The 16,122-nt window shown below is 44.8% G+C and overlaps 1 protein-coding gene across 3 annotated transcripts in view; it reads right to left on the reverse strand.

Annotated features, from left to right (window-relative positions):
- GPAM (glycerol-3-phosphate acyltransferase, mitochondrial) overlaps positions 1–16,122 on the reverse strand; it is a 94,164-nt gene that overhangs the window by 42,673 nt on the left and 35,369 nt on the right. For all 3 annotated transcript variants that reach the window (XM_068255242.1, XM_068255243.1, XM_068255244.1), the window contains exons 5-9: positions 9,372–9,485; positions 4,197–4,337; positions 1,647–1,746; positions 1,415–1,551; positions 1,208–1,307 (exon numbers count right to left, since the gene is read on the reverse strand). In XM_068255242.1, coding sequence (XP_068111343.1) covers positions 1,208–1,307; positions 1,415–1,551; positions 1,647–1,746; positions 4,197–4,337; positions 9,372–9,485 — 592 coding nt within the window. The remainder of the gene's footprint in view (positions 1–1,207; positions 1,308–1,414; positions 1,552–1,646; positions 1,747–4,196; positions 4,338–9,371; positions 9,486–16,122) is intronic.

Genomic DNA, 16,122 nt, shown 5'->3' on the forward strand with positions numbered 1-16,122 from the left:
CGAATATGGCACGATAGCAATCGGTGCGGAGGGGGCTGGAGGAAGCCCCAGGTATGTATAAATCTTTTATTACTATTCATCTTAGGGTCACTTAAGGAACAGAGTAATTTTCACTTTTCAGCGCTCCTTCCTTTTCATTCACCTATAACTTTATTACTACTTATCACCAATTAGGCTTTCTTTGGGTGGTACATTTTGCTAAGAATTATTTTATTCTAAATGTGTTTTAACGGGAATAATAAGAAAAAAGTGGAAAAAAATTATTATTTCTCAGTTTTCGACTATTATGGTCTTAAAACTAAACATTATACTGCGCATAAATCCCACACATTTTGATTGCCAATCTGACCCGGTCATTGCAACGTTTAAAATATTTTCTTAGTGCAATGTATGACAAAAATATTTTATATGGAAAGAACGGTGTATTTTTTCTGTTTTGTCAATCACTAATTACAAGCCCATATATGCAAAAAATAACAGTGATATACCCTCAAGTCATATATATTAAAAAAGTTAATTCCCTAAGGTATCTATGTTTGCATAATTTTTTAATTATAATTTTTTTTTAAATATGCAAATTTTGGGAGCAGTAACTATGGGACACTGCGTGAATGTAAGGGGTTAATTTTAATAGTATATGTATGTGTATTTATTAAAAACAAATGTATGCAGGTGTATTTTACTTTTTGGCCACAAGAAGTCCTCACTCAGCTTTCTGAGCAATGCGTGCAAGTGTAACTTAGTTTCTTACAATGACCGCAGTCATCTCATTGATACTGGTGATCATTGATACGGTAACTTACATCAATGAATGGGAACTGCGTTCCTATTCACTGATCTTCGGGCTAACGGGCATTGATGAGAACATGCGTGTAAGAACATGCATGGGAGGGCGCACAGCAGCGATCGCGGCGCGATATGTATATCTACAACCCTGAGACGTTTTTAGGGGCAAAGAAATATTATAGCCGGAGCGACAAGTGGTTAAAATAAAGCATGATGGTGACTTGAAAAGCGTGCCATTTCGCTGTCTCTAAAATATCACCAATGAGCAAAAAATATCACAATCTTAGTGAATTGGGCCCAATAAGACACACAAACATGGCAGGATATGTAAAAAGCAAATTCTGCCTCAGAGACTCCTCTACTGGGATATTACTGTATGCAGCTGCTTTTATCCTATGGCAAGTAGATGTCCCACACTTACCTCATGCAGCAAGGATCTGTATAGAATATCTTTTTTGCCATCCGATGTTTCATCGAGTTTACGCCGAATGAAGAAGCCGCCCAGCAATCGAATTAAAGTGCTGTCAAACAAGAAAGCATCAATTAAATTCTAAAGTCCAGAAAAAGACCACCGGAAGTGACTGCCGAACTGATCAGAGCCGTCGGAGGAAGCACAACAAGTACCGACCTGAAAATGGGGATGTTGAGGTTGTTCCCTGAGGCGATATGCGGAGCTTTAATGTTGTTGCAGAACAAGATGAATGTGAGGAGAAGGTAGTCGATATGGGACTTGTGGACAGGGAGAAACACGAGTGGAACCTTCGTCTACGGGGCCAAACAAGAGGGAAAGAGTGATCAGACGGATACATCGATGGCAGGTGACATGTGACAACCATGACTTACACCAAAGCTGGGCCTACCTCAGTGGCTGCTTTCTTCACCATCTCTAGCTGCCCCTTGTGAATCTGAATGTTCAAGAAGAAACCATTGAAGAGCTTCAGAAGCACCCAACCTGTCAGCCTGCAAAAGACAAGGGGCATAAAGCACGTTACCATAAACATTACAATGGGATGTCTCTTACTTTTTTTTCTACAAAATCATTATGCCCCGGCAACAAGACATTACACATATCCACATCAGGCAATCCCCGTCTGGGCCAACAGTGACCCTACAGTATATGTGAAATGTCTGATCTGATTACAGATACTTCATTCTGTCTACACAGCCCTGGAATTCACATCTTATTCTGTGACCTAAGGTGCCCATAAATCAGATGATGTATGTGCTGATCGACCAAGAGACAGATCTCTCTCTGATCGAATGTGATCAGACAGAGATCTGTTGGCTGCCTATACACCACAGGCCGATTCCTGATTGATCTCAGTACGAAGTCTCAAGGGAATCAGCCTTGTGACGCCGCACACACCGCTCCCCCATGTAAAACGCGCCCCCTGGTGCCCTATGCCATATACTTTACCTGTCTGTGTCTGCTGCTTATGCCACGCTCTGTTCTCTGTGCACATACAAGTACCCCACATGGTTGTCAGGCATTGACATCACACACGCCTACGTCTACGCTGGCAACCACGTGTGGCGAGTGTATGTGCACAGAGGACGGAGCCATCGGTGGACACCGGCAGGTAAAGTACACTGCACGGAGAACATTTTACATTAGGGGGACAGTGCTGGGGGTTCTGTCACATCTGTCTCTCCTCCGGATATCGCACACCATTACCGCCTCGCACCTGATTTAGCATGTCAGCCCTACATCTTGCAGCATGTCAGATGGATAATTAGACCAATGTCAGCCCGAAATTGGTCACATCACCAATTGGGCATGCTGTTGGCGGCACTGATTTCTATCCAATCCGTTTTATAATCATCGGATCGTGTGGTCGATCGGCTGCCACATCACCTTATGTATGGCTCTCCATCTGTAGGGCACAGCATGGACAAAGCCCCACCCCCTGCCAATATGACAGGAGGAGTCAGCAGATAACCTACATCTCGGTTTAAAAAAAGTCCAACCTCTTGACATTGTCGTAACCCAAAGGAAGAAAAAGCCACAAAAAGGTTAAATCATATTTCTGGCCTAAACAAAAAGTATCACCATCCCTTACCTAATTATTATGGATGTTTAACAATGTCCAAGTCTCTGTATCACTTTGCTACTACATTTAGGTAATCATGCTATTAGCATTAGCAAATCGCTAACTCATACTGGAATACTAAAGTGATTAGAGCCTCACAGACAATTGTAATTTAGGTCAAGAGCTTTTCAGGCCAGGGTCACTAAGGCCAGTTTTCCCCTATGTGCTATGCTCATGCGATTCTGCTAAGTGTGACCCTGGCCTCAGCGGTTTTTCCCCAAGTTGTGCACAGGTGTCCCCCAATAGCTCGTTGGCAATCGGGCATGCTGGAGAACCATATCCAATCATTGTTATGTGTCGCCACTGGTGCTGGCACCTTCCTCCCGCCTGTCCTGCCCCTCTCTATAAAGCAGAGCATGCTCATTGGCAGAAAGCTGAAACGCATGAGTGTACAGGGAGAGGCCATTAAAAAACGATAGAGGACAATGATTTTAAGATGACCACTATTTCAAGTGCACAAGTGGCCATATACAATACAGTTATACAGAAAAAAAATGAAAGTTCTTTATTTGCATTGGAGAAAACTGATTTTATTTTTTAATAGAAGTAGATCAGGAGCGGCAGATTTTTCTGATCAACTTTTATGAAAATTGAACGGTGTAGGGAGGATTGTCAATTTTTTGATGTATAGACCCATGCAATTTTTTCAGCGTTTTCGATCATTTGGCTTTCATAATTGGAGAAACACTGAACACGTGCGATACACTGGTCAGGTTTTTCAAATGTTACAATCAATCAGAAAAATCGATTGTAATACTCGAGCTGAAACGAAATATTAAAAAAAAAAAAAATTGTATTGTAGGTGGCCACTTTTATGCCTGATACACCATTCAATTCACCTGTCTGTTCGCCCAGGAAATTTCCTATAGTTCGATCATATCCAGCATGTCGATTTTGTGCTATACTGATCTCAGAATCGTCCCCTTTCTTTATTGGAAGCACATCGGACATGCTGGATACTATCAGACAGGACATTTCCCTGTTGCTCCTCGGGAAAATTGCATTGCGTTTACTAGGGATGGTCAATTCAAATTTTGAGTTGATGCAAGATTGTGCATATGTATGCAGCTTGAGAAGGAACCAATCGAATTTTACCTCAGCAGGATTTGATTGGTTCATGTTTGAGCTGCATAAATGTGCATGCAATATTTGCATAATACTGAATCAACTCAAAATTATTTGCATCTCAGACTATATCTAGTGTGTCCCAAACCTTACACAGGCCAGGATGCAGAAAGAAGCAGCAGATTGATTGGATGACAAGATCGCTGTTCTAGTCTCCACAAAAGCATTGTCAAGCTACAAGATTTTACAACCAACCGGATGAGGGCAGGAGAGACGGAAGCCACCATTTCCTGCAGGATCTTCTTGGCTTTCCTCTTCACTTTGTTGGCCACCTTTGGGTCGGGGGTGCCGGTGGGACTAGACTCCGAGGCCACGGCTTCTATGGTTTTCTGAACACTAAAAGGCAACGAACAGCAGAGGAATTGCAGCCAAGAAAATAACAGGTTGATATGAAACAGAAAAGTCTGTTTAAACACCATGCTTAAAGCGGACCTGAACTCAGAACTTCCTCTCTGCTCTAAAAGATAAGCAACAGCATAATAACGTTTTAAGAAAAACATTTCTTTGTTACAGCTGATACATATCCTGCCATAAATATGCAATGTGTCTACTTCCTGCTTTCATGGAAGCAGACAGAGTTAACATTCTGTGTTTACAAACTAGCTGCTCTACCAAAGCAGCCAGCTGACACAGTTGAGAGATCAAATTACACCTGTGATTAGTCACAGATGAGGGGGAGTTAGACAGGCTAAACTCTCTAAATACATACAGGGTGCATTTCTCTATGTTTTCCTTCTGTCCTGTGCAAGAGTTTAGGTCCACTTTAAAAAGGAAGTTGGTATAAAAATAAAAAACAAACTTGTTGCGCAGAGGAACTCGGGAAAATCCTTTTTCTAAGCGCTGCTCCCTGGAAGGCTCGGTATCTTTGCTCTCCCCTCCAAACCTCTGGAGCCGTAGTGGAGTGGACTAATGTCACTACACTAAAGGTGGCCACTAATGATACAATTTGCTAAACAGCTATTTGTAGGATTGCTTGGGACCACTAACGGATGAAAATCTCCTTTCCAATCAGATTGATAGGATCGATCCAAAAGAAAAAAGTGAAATTGATTAAATTGTCAATGTGGCCAGCATGCTGAGTCATCAATTACTAGGAGATTCCGAGTGAGCGAATCCCCGGGACTTAACCACCCTGGTGGTATTGACGAGCTCAGCTCGTCCAGGAAAAACTTGCTGAAAGCGGTATTGACGAGCTGAGCTCGTCAATAGTGCCAGGGAGATTTATTGTTTCTCTGCCCCGCCGGCTGCACTTTTCCCTCATCAGAGGGATTCCCCAGGATGGCTGGATGCCTGTCAGCACGCTGTGGGTAGCGATCTGTGCTACCCACAGCGTGCAGAACTAGCATCCAGCCACCCCGGGGAATCCCTGTGCAGCCATCGGAGCAGAGAATGTGCTCAGCAGCATGCGGGATTCCCCTTCTGTGCTGCGGGTGGCTGGTGCGGGGATCCCCTCTGTGGGGGGGGGGGGGGGGTCCCCTGCTGTGCTGCGGGTGGCTGGTGCGGGGATCCCCTCTGTGCGGGGGGAGGGTGTCCCCTTCTGTGCTGGCTGGTAGTGGCCGGTACTGGCGGGGATCCTCTCTGTGGGGAGGGGGGGGGGGGGAGGGGGCATCCCCGTAATGTGCGTGCGGGTGACCCTGTAGTGTGTGTGTGGGGGGGCGGGTATCCCCCCTATGGGGCTGGTCTTGGCCGGTCGGGGACACCCCCTTCTGTGCGGGGGGGGGGGGGGGGAGGTGGGTGTCCCCTTCTATGAGAGCTGTGGTTGGCCTTTCCCTCCTCCCTCTCTGTCCCCCGTGCCCCCCTCACCCCCGATCCTGTGTCCCCCCCCATCCCGTGTCTCCCCCCTGTCAGTCAGAAGCCCTGCTTTACTCACCTGAGGGCTTTCTCCTGTGCTGGCCGAGATGCACACCCTCCATCTCCATCGCCGAAGTCCCGGTCTCTGTAATTACAGTACGCGGCTTGGTGACGTCACCAAGCCGCGTACAGTAATTACAGAGAACACGAGACTTCGCGATGGAGGAGGAAGTGCGCCGCTTCTGCCGCAGGAGCAAGCCCTCAGGTGAGTAGATCAGGGCTTCTGACGGGGGAGACACGGGATTGGGGGGGGGGGGCACGGGGGATCGGAAGGGATGGGGGGAAGAGGAGGGAGAGGTCACCCACAGCCCTCATAGATGGGGACACCCACCTTCCCCCCACAACAGACCATGACTAGCCCCCATAGAAGGGGATATCCCCCACACACACAGAAGGGCTACCCAGCCACCTGCACGCACAGTATGGGGATCCCCCCACAGAGGGGATCCCCACCGGCCACTACCAGCCAGCACAGAAGGGGAGCCCCCCCACAGAAGGGACACCCAGCCAGAGTCAGGGGGCATCGGGGGCAATGGGGGGGGGGGGGCAGAGGCACCCGCAAACCTGGCTCCCTATACATATGACTCCCTACACCTGGCTGCACATCTGTCTCCTATACACCTGGCTGCACATCTGTCTCCTATACACCTGGCTGCACATCTGTCTCCTATACACCTGGCAAACATCTTGCTCCCTATATACCTGGCAAAACATCTGGCTAAACTATTCCTGGCTAATACATCTGGCTAACTACACCTGGCTGCACATCTGGCTAACTATACATCTGGCTAACTATACCTGGCTATACATCTGGCTAACTACACCTGGCTGCACATCTGGCTAACTATACCTGGCTATACATCTGGCTAACTATACCTGGCTATACATCTGGCTAACTATACCTGGCTATACATCTGGCTATACATCTGGGTCTTATACTCACCATTGACATGCTGATCCCTCGTTGCGTACCTCTGATAGCTTCCCCGGTGCCTTCTTCCATGTCCCTTGGCGGATTTTGCTTCTCCCTTGGAGATCACATGTCCCCCGTCGATCGGCGTTGATGGAACCAGTGTCACACAGCATCATCAAAATCTCGCAGCAAACACTTTTTTTAAAAAATTTAATTCAATACAATAACCTGTATTAAATTCAATACAAAAAAAAAAGATTGCAAAAAAAAAAAATTGGTTGAAAATTATGGGAAATTAATTGAACCACTTTTTGCACGGAAATCCTGGGGAAATAGAACGCCAGGGTGGTTTATATGGGCACCTAATAGAACGGAACAAAGGGAACGCTTTCCACTTTCAAGGACAACTGAAGAGATATGGACTGTATAAGCAGACAGAGGTGCCAAAAGAATAAAATTCACTAAAAATGTCAAAATGAGAGGAGGACCCATCTCCTCCAAGCAGACACACAAAGAGACTGTTGTATTTATTCAAAACAATAAGGGTTTATTTGTATACTCCAAAAAGTGCAATTGCAATGCGTTTCGCAGGCATCTCCTGCTTCACCAGGCAATAAAAAATGGAGCATGTACTCATACAGGTCTGGTGCAAAGCACAGCAAAGACAGAGGCGCTGAGCTTTGCATCAGACCTGTATGAGTGCATGCTCCATTTTTTATTGCCTGGTGAAGCGGGAGATGCCTGCAAAACGCGTTGCACTTTTTGGAGCATACAAATAAACCCTTGTTGTTTTGAATATATACACAACAGTCTCTTTGTGTGTCTGCTTGGAGGAGGTGGTTCCACCTCTGCCTCCTCTCATTTTGACATTTTTAGTGAATTTTATTCTTTTGGCGCCTCTGTCTGCATATATATTTCCTGTGTCCACCCTCCTGAGAGATCTGACATGAATGCCAAAAATATCTGATCTGCTGCATGCTTGTTCAGGGTCTATGGCAGTATTAGAGGCAGAGGATCAGCAGGGCAGCCAACCAAACTGCATTGTTTGAAAGGAAATAAATATGGCAGCCTCCATATCCCTCTCCCTTCTGTTGTCCTTTTAGGCCTGTTTTACACTATACGCTGAAATATTGATGCATTTTAATTTTCCACAACAGAGCATTGTAAAAAGTGTCAGATAAAATGTGTATAGTGTGAACTGAGCCATAGGAAAACATGGACATTACTTTGAAAATCAGTTGTCCTTTCAGTCATAACTGAGAGCAACTGATATAGTGTGAAAGGACTCTAAAGATGGCCACACAGTATATATTTTGATCGGTTGTCCCGAAAAATCAAGAGCTTTTCTTTGTTGTCCATCAATAAAGTCGATTGAATTTCCATTTTTTTTTTTTTTGGACATGTTGGAAATTTAAGACCAACTTTATTAAGAATTGTATGGTGAGTGATGGATTGTCAATTACCTGATTTACAGTTACAATCAATTTTTTCTGAGCTTTCAATTATTTTATTCATGATTGGGGAAAAATTGAACATAGGTGTGTGGTATATTGATCAGATTTTTAAATTGCTACAATCAGTCAGAAAAATGTATTTCTATTCTTGAATTAAATAAAAAATTTTATGGTGTGTGGCCACCTTAAAGAGAACCAGAGGTGGGTTTTACAAATCCGAATTGCATAGAGGCTGGGTCTGCATATGATGCATATAACCTGGCCAACTGCTGAGTGGCTCTAATGTTCATCCCTGTGTGGCTGCTTCCCTGCTATGTCGCGGGGAGGGAAGGGCCGCGGGCGGGGAGTGGCGACATAGAGTAGGCGGGGGAGCGGCGAGAATGACAGTCTGCATGTAAACAGCCTGCTGGCGACACGCTGTGTATAGCTAGCACGGAGGTTCACTTTGGGAGGCACAGCAGAGCGCAGGGGGGGCCTGGGGGGAGATAATATAGTAACAGAGGCTGGGCATTATATGCAGACCCAGCCTCTGTATGCAATATATATATATATCCTTTTAGCCTAATGCATTTCTAGTGGGTGTGGTTAAAGATAATGGCAGTTGGTGCTGTCTGTTTTTTTTCATGTCTGCCAATAGTATAGATGATTATGTGCAGGCTGATTGTGGATCAAACAATTTGAGCAAATTACATGGTGAATATCAATCATTTCTTGATCTCTCTTAATTTTTTTCCTTCTTACTTTGCAATGTATTGATTTATTTTCTCCCCTTTTTACAAGGTGGCAGTACTGGCAGTTATGGAGACGAGCTCAGCAGTGAGGGGAGGCAGCCACTCAGGGATGAACATTACAGCCACTCAGCAGTTGGCCAGGTCCTCAGCATTGAGGGGAGGCAGCCACTCAGGGATGAACATTACAGCCACTCAGCAGCAGGCCAGGTCCTCAGTAGTGAGGGGAGGCAGCCACTCAGGGATGAACATTAGAGCCACTCAGCAGTTGGCCAGGTCCTCGAATTGGCCAAGTGCTCTTCACCTGTTAATCATTCTACATCAGACATTTCTGGAATGATAATATTGATGTTGGATCCCGCTAGGCAAACAAGCCGTTGACAGAAGAAGGACAGCATGTCATAAGAGTGCCCCTTGGCCTCACCTGCTCTGGCTCAGGACCGTCTCTGCCATGTTACTGCAGAACATGTCCTTGCTGATGTCCCGCTCCTGTACAAACAGCACATAACAGAGGCGACGGGCCAGCCAGCCGCGGTGTCTGCAGGAGAGAGAACATCCAATCAGAGACAGGGCACAATGTGACACCCACCTTTTACCTTCAGGAGGATGGTCGTTGCTACACATCAAAACAATCCCTGACCATAGGGCAGAGAGGGCAAGAGAGGTGGGGAGAGGAAGATTGTGTCAACAGAGATAGCGGGGGAGAATGAGAAGCCAGAGGGGGGTGTGGAGAGTATCTCAATTTATATAAAAAGGTAAAAACATTGCACTTGCCAACAGGTAAAAACATTGCACTTGCCAACAGGTAAAAACATAGCATTTGCCAATTTTAACAAAGGTCAGTACAGGGAAAATTACCAGATATAAAGAGAAACGATCAGTTGAACATAAAATATACAGGTATATTGGGGGGGGTTTTTTCAAGACAAACTAGGCTTTCATTGTATGCCATTTTTCCCTCAAACAATTTTGTTTTCTATTAATTTTAATGGGAAAACATGGAAAAAATTGAAAAAACACATTATTTCTCAGTTTAACCAATTCCAATTTAAAAATAAAAAGTGCTGCTGTGATAAAAAACACAAATTTTGCTTGGCTATTCTTACCGCTTATCACAAAACTTAGATTATGTTCCTGTCACAATTTATGATGAAGATAGTGGATTCTGAAATAATGCTACAGAGTATTTTTCACTATGATCTGAGAAAATAAAAAAGTATTTTTAATGGTAAAAATCAATCTCATTAGCCCAGGAAACATATATTCCCATTCACCAATTAGTGCTGCATCAGATAGTGCCAGAAATGTGCACAGGAGCAAGCCCAATCCTGCACAGCACTGCTTCCGCTACAAGATGTATATCTACTGACTCGTGGCTTAGATGAATTCACAGAGGACGTAGATATACTGTAGTGGTGGATAAAGTGGTTAAACGGATTGGTAAATTATTTGCTAAAATGCCTCCTATTGTTAATGAGAATTCCATTTTTCGGTAAGATAGTGCAAAACACTGCACATTTTATGGCCCGATTTACTGCATTTGGTAATTTATGGCTAAAATCTGAATTGCAAACTGCATTTACCGAGGCATCCAGAGCCTCCAAGGACCGGAAGACAAATGGCTGCCAGAATTTGGATCCCGGGGGAGCGAGTTACAAACGCCCGCTGGGCACAGGCTCTGCAAATACCTTCCGGCAGCTACCGTGAGTCAGGCTCGGGGTTACCTCTCTGAGCTGCAGATTTCTGGCCCGAGCCTGACTGGGGTTACTGCTAAGGAGCTGGGTATGTGTGTATTAGAACTGAAACATGTTCTCTGAAGAATCAATGTTTTTCCTTCGGATAACCCATAATCTGTAATAAAAAGAACCTTCACAGACTATGTTCTATGCAGCCAGAGAGGTCTGACAGAACATTTTGTATAATACAAGTCTGCCATGACAAACATACAACAGTGCACATTATGAACAGTGTACCAACAGTGAAGTATAGTGGTGGTAATATAATTGTGTGCACAGCATACCTGAACTTGGGAAAAAAAGTTGATTTTTTTATTTACCTGATGCTTCTTCCAGCCCCTGTAGTCTTTATATACAGACTTGTAACAGCGCATGCGCAGAACACTCCCTGCTATGGGAAAAGCGATCAAGGAGGCGCACGGTTCATATAGCGCATGCAACGAAGCCCAAGACCCAGCCAGGTCAGAGACTGTAATTAGAGGTGACAGCTTCACAGCAGAGGGGACCAAGAGGACTCTGGGGCGCTGGGAGAATCCCCAGGTAAGTAAAAAAAAAAAATTCTACTTTTTTCCCCAAGTTCAGGTGTGCTTAAACTTCTAATGCTGGGAATACACGATGCGTTTATGGTCGATTTTCCGTTCGATCGATGTTGAATTCGTTTTTCCACTCGATTCTCTTATCTTTTCTAATCTATTTCCATTCACTTCTATGAGAAATAGATCAGAAAAACCATCGAAAAGGAGATTGGACATGTCGGAAATTATCTATTGAAAAGAGAAGTAACTGGAGTAATTTCTGATGTTAACTTGGGGCCACTTATGCAAGAAAACACCTATCAGCAATACAAATTCACCGAGTATGCAAAATCTAAACATCTACCTTGTTTCCAGGCAACAGGGGAGTGGCTAATGCACAGTGCCACAAACTTTGTATACAGACAGATAGAGACAGCTATAAATCAGGGTCAAGTCAGAGATTGGTATCAAATGTTCAAGATCATGGTAAAGCTGCATACATTGGCTTTCCTTTCAATAATTAACAGTAGCTTCCTGAGTTGCATCATATAGGAAAATGTAAATATTTGAAGTAGCGTCAGAGACTGAGCAAACAATCTGGATGGGAAGTGTACCAGGCGGTGACTTGAGGCACTGAGAGTAGACTCATTCCTAGCAGCGGTGATACTTCTATGCTAAACATTCCTGTAGGCCCATATAGGTGATAGAAGACCGTAGTAGGTATAATACTTGTAATTTACACCTATCAGCCACTTTTTGTTCCTGTAAAGTGATCAGCTGCCAAACTGCTGAATAAGCCTCAGTGCCCATTCACACCGGGGAGGTGCGGTGCGGCAAATTTACCACACTCCACCGCAGCCTAATGAAAGTCTATGGGGTAGTTCACACTCCTCACGTTGCGGTACACTGCGCTGGAAGTGCCCTAACGCGCAGAGATATCTACGTTGCCGCCCAGCACCTGCGGAGGACCAGAGGTCATGCAAGTCTATGGCGACGCACTTTTTTTTAAAACGACCCGCGGCAGTTTTTCGTGTTGCACATGTGTGAAAGCGTATTTTAGTAATACGCTTCCGCGCACCTCATCGATTGGCTAACAGGAATTGAGCGTCGCTTCTTGCTTGGCCGGATGGTAGCAGTGTTAGGGAGGCTATCCCAAGGACTCCTTGCTAAATAGGTGTTCGCACTGAACAGGAAAAGCCAAGATTTGAACCCAGGTCTCCAATGTCAGTGGCAGAGCCTCAGTACATTATCCAGCCAGATGGGAGGAAACTGGGGGCAAAGTGGATTGGTGGTCTATAGCTGCCAATCAGAATCCTTACTTCATGCGACAGCTAAAAGCTGGGTTGTCACTCTGGATAACTTGTGGCAATTTGCCACGTCTGCACCTGCCTGGATAACTCAGCCCTACTGTATATTTTTCTGTGCCCAACAATACCAGATGGTAAGTTACAAGTATTTAGCTGAAGGTCACATGTTCCAAAAGGGAATTCTTGGCACAACTTGTAAGTCAGGTTCTCACCATCAGCCATATACATATTCATAGGTGGAATGATACCATCCTGGAACACCCTGATATCTCAGTAGTATAGCTTCCCTCCCACAACCTTACGTCTCAGCTTATCACATGTGCTGCCACTGTGGCCAGGTGACAGTGTTGTGCGATCAGTATTCCAGGTCATGTGATGTACATCCACCCTTCCTATTATACAGGGCAGGATAAGACAGGCTGTCTTACACATGTCTGTATAATGAAATATTAATCTGCATTTGAAAGGAGGAAAAAAAAAATCAGGTTGCAAAATTAGCACTTCAATGCAGGTTCCTGCAAATAGCAGTGCTTCAATCGTAGTAGCAAAGCACTCCTCAAGTGTAAAAGGGTGGATGTGCCACGGCGGATCCAGCTGCACTCCAGATCATTCAACAGTAAAGAAGATGACCGGCACCATCCATATATTCTTGCTCTTTTATTTGTATATATAGCACATTACAGCAGTAAAAGCAACGTTTCAGGGTAACCACCCCTTTATCAAGCTGTGCTGTCAATGCTCAATGAAGTACTAAACTTCTGTCACATTTATACCCCAGCAGTAGCTACAAATAACCAATCATGTGGTCTAAGCTGACAACTAACCAATCATATCAGGGCCGCCTCCTGTGGACCTGATGGGGAACTTCCAAGCTATGTATGCTATTGGAGCATTCAAACGTAGTTTCCCAAACTCCCCCGCCTCTCCACAGGCCGCCCCCAGCACACCCTCACCTACCAGGTGATCAAGGCAGCACCTCCCAGCAGGCCGCCGCTCCGGCGGACCTGATGGGGAACCCGCCTGTATGACGCGTAGTGCGGGGCTAAGCCCCGCCCCCCGCGTCTCCCTGGCAGCGACAGACGCTAGCGGCGAACATCGCCGCTTTGCGCTGTCAGATGTGAATGGAGGGAGTGTCAGCGAGCGGCCAATGGGAGGACACCTCCCCATGTGACTACATGACGTTTTTGTGTACATACAGTACCACGGAGAACGGGCTGTATAATGACTCGCCAGGGGAGCCTACAGAGGACAATCTAGAGGCTATGGCTTAAGTTATGTTACACACCAAATCTATACATGTACATTAAAGGGACAGGAGACTCTGAATATTCTATACTATACACATATATGTCAAAACCAGATGTAATAGAGAAATTATATTGAAATAGACACAGTGTCATATTAATGGTATTGGGAGCTGGACACAATGGAACAGGGTAATATATCAAATAAATGGTAATAGATCAAACTCTCTATTTAGGCCCCGCGGTTCCATTGTGTCCAGCTTCTTAATCCAAAATGCTTCCCTATATAGGAGCCTTTTAACTCTATCCCCCCCTCTCCTAAGGGGCTCAACCTGCTCTATAATCATGTATCTTAATTGGCTGACATGATGTCTAGCCTGTTGGAAATGGAATGCTACAGCTTGGTCAGTCAAAGATTCCCTAATCGCATGTTTGTGCGACGACAAACGTTTTTTTATCTTCTGTGTAGTTTGCCCAATATATAGTAGTCCACATGGACATTTTAGCGCATACACAACGTAACTGGAGTCACATGTGAAACAGTCATGAATTTTAAATTTGGTACCCTTGTAAGGGTGTTCTATCTGGTCACCCTTAATTACTGAATTGCAATGAACGCAATTCATACATGGAAACGTGCCCCTGCGATTGGATTTTGACTGACCTCTGGAGGTAAAATCTGCGCGTACTAAATGGTCACGCAAATTGGGAGCCCTCTTATAGGAGATAAGAGGCGGATTTTTAAAATGTTGTATATCTGGAAAGCTGTCTGAGAGTAAATACCAGTGTCTCTTAATAATTTTAGCTATATGGTCGCTCTGCGTATTATATCTTGTCACAAATGGTATTCTCTCCCTGACATCCCTCCGTTGTCTCCTCCCCTCCATACTACCCTCCGTTATCCTGGATCTCGCCCCTAGGACAATGTCCTCAGGATAGCCTCTTTGCATAAATTTTTCCTTGCATTTCATTTATCCTCTGATCATCTTCTTTACTGCAAATAGCAGTGCTGGGACAGGACAAACACTTACAGTAGCCTGCCAGTTCCCTCCTCCCTACCCTTCCTGTCTGATGAGTCATGTTGTCTCCTCTCCTGTGTGCAGTCCCCTGCTTTTATCAGGCTCCCAGGAAGCAATGAACACACAGAGCAGCTATCTTGTCTCTGCACATACCAGAGGAGGCAGAAAGGAGGAAGTGGGGAGGGAGATAGAGAAGCTGATTTAAAGTTGCTTGTCCTGGGTAACTCATATGCCCATGCACATCTGAATCAACCAGTGGAGTCTCACGCACCCACTCAGAGGCCCGATGGCCTGATCTGCATACTTGTTCCCAGTCAGTGAATGAGATACTATTGGAAGGATCAGCATAACAAGGCAAGAAACATTTTTCAAAAGGAGGTCAGCAATGGAAGGCTTTATGTGCCCCACACCTTACAATATTCTCATTTTATTTATGAATTGTCATAAACTGACAAACTGAAAACAACACTTCTTCACAACTATGGTAGCAACGCTATTCTGGAGTACTGAAATCTCCATCTATTGCAGAGTTCATCAGCTGCACAGAGCAGGAGCCACTGTTACTCACTCCCAACACCAGCAGTAATCCACCGACTGGCAGAAAATGTGCAAGTGTCTGTTAGGAACACTAATGCCTGGTACACACCATGAAATTTACCATCAGATTAATGGTGGAATTAACAATTTCCGGCATGTCCGATCTGATTTCCAATCATTTTTCTTATCGCTTCTGTACAAAAATCGATCAGAAAAACGATCAGAAATCAGATCGAACCTATCATAAACGATCAATTTGACCGTCAGTCGGACTGGAAATAAGGATTGTCTGTGTTTTCTTTGCACATAAAGGGAAAAAAAGGGAAGTAGCGTTTGCCATTAATCCTTGCAACAAGATTGCAGTTTTCTCACTTAAAGGGAACCTAAACTGAGAGGGATATGGATTTTTCCTTTAAAAATAATGCCAGTTGCCTGACTCCCCTGTTGATCCTGTGTCTCTAAGGCCTCGTTTCCACTATCGCGAATCCGCATGCGTCTTGCGTATGCGTATTCGCGTAGACAATATAAGTGAATGGGCCTGTTTCCACGTATGCATCTGCGGGAGCGTTTTATTGTGCGGAGAAAATCTGCACGGAACACCCTGCAGAATTCGCCTGCGTCTGGAATGCAGGCGAATCGCACACAATGTATTTAATAGGGAAATCGCATGCGTTTTCACCATGCGTTTTTTTGCTGCGAATTCGCATAGGTACCAATGTAAATTAACACAGGCAGTGACATGGTTAAAATCGCATATACCCTCACCTATGAGAATTCGCATGCGAATTCGCGGCAAAAAACGCATGGGGAATCGCAT

Source organism: Hyperolius riggenbachi, chromosome 10, assembly GCF_040937935.1.
Source record: "Hyperolius riggenbachi isolate aHypRig1 chromosome 10, aHypRig1.pri, whole genome shotgun sequence".
Classification (NCBI taxonomy): domain Eukaryota; kingdom Metazoa; phylum Chordata; class Amphibia; order Anura; family Hyperoliidae; genus Hyperolius; species Hyperolius riggenbachi.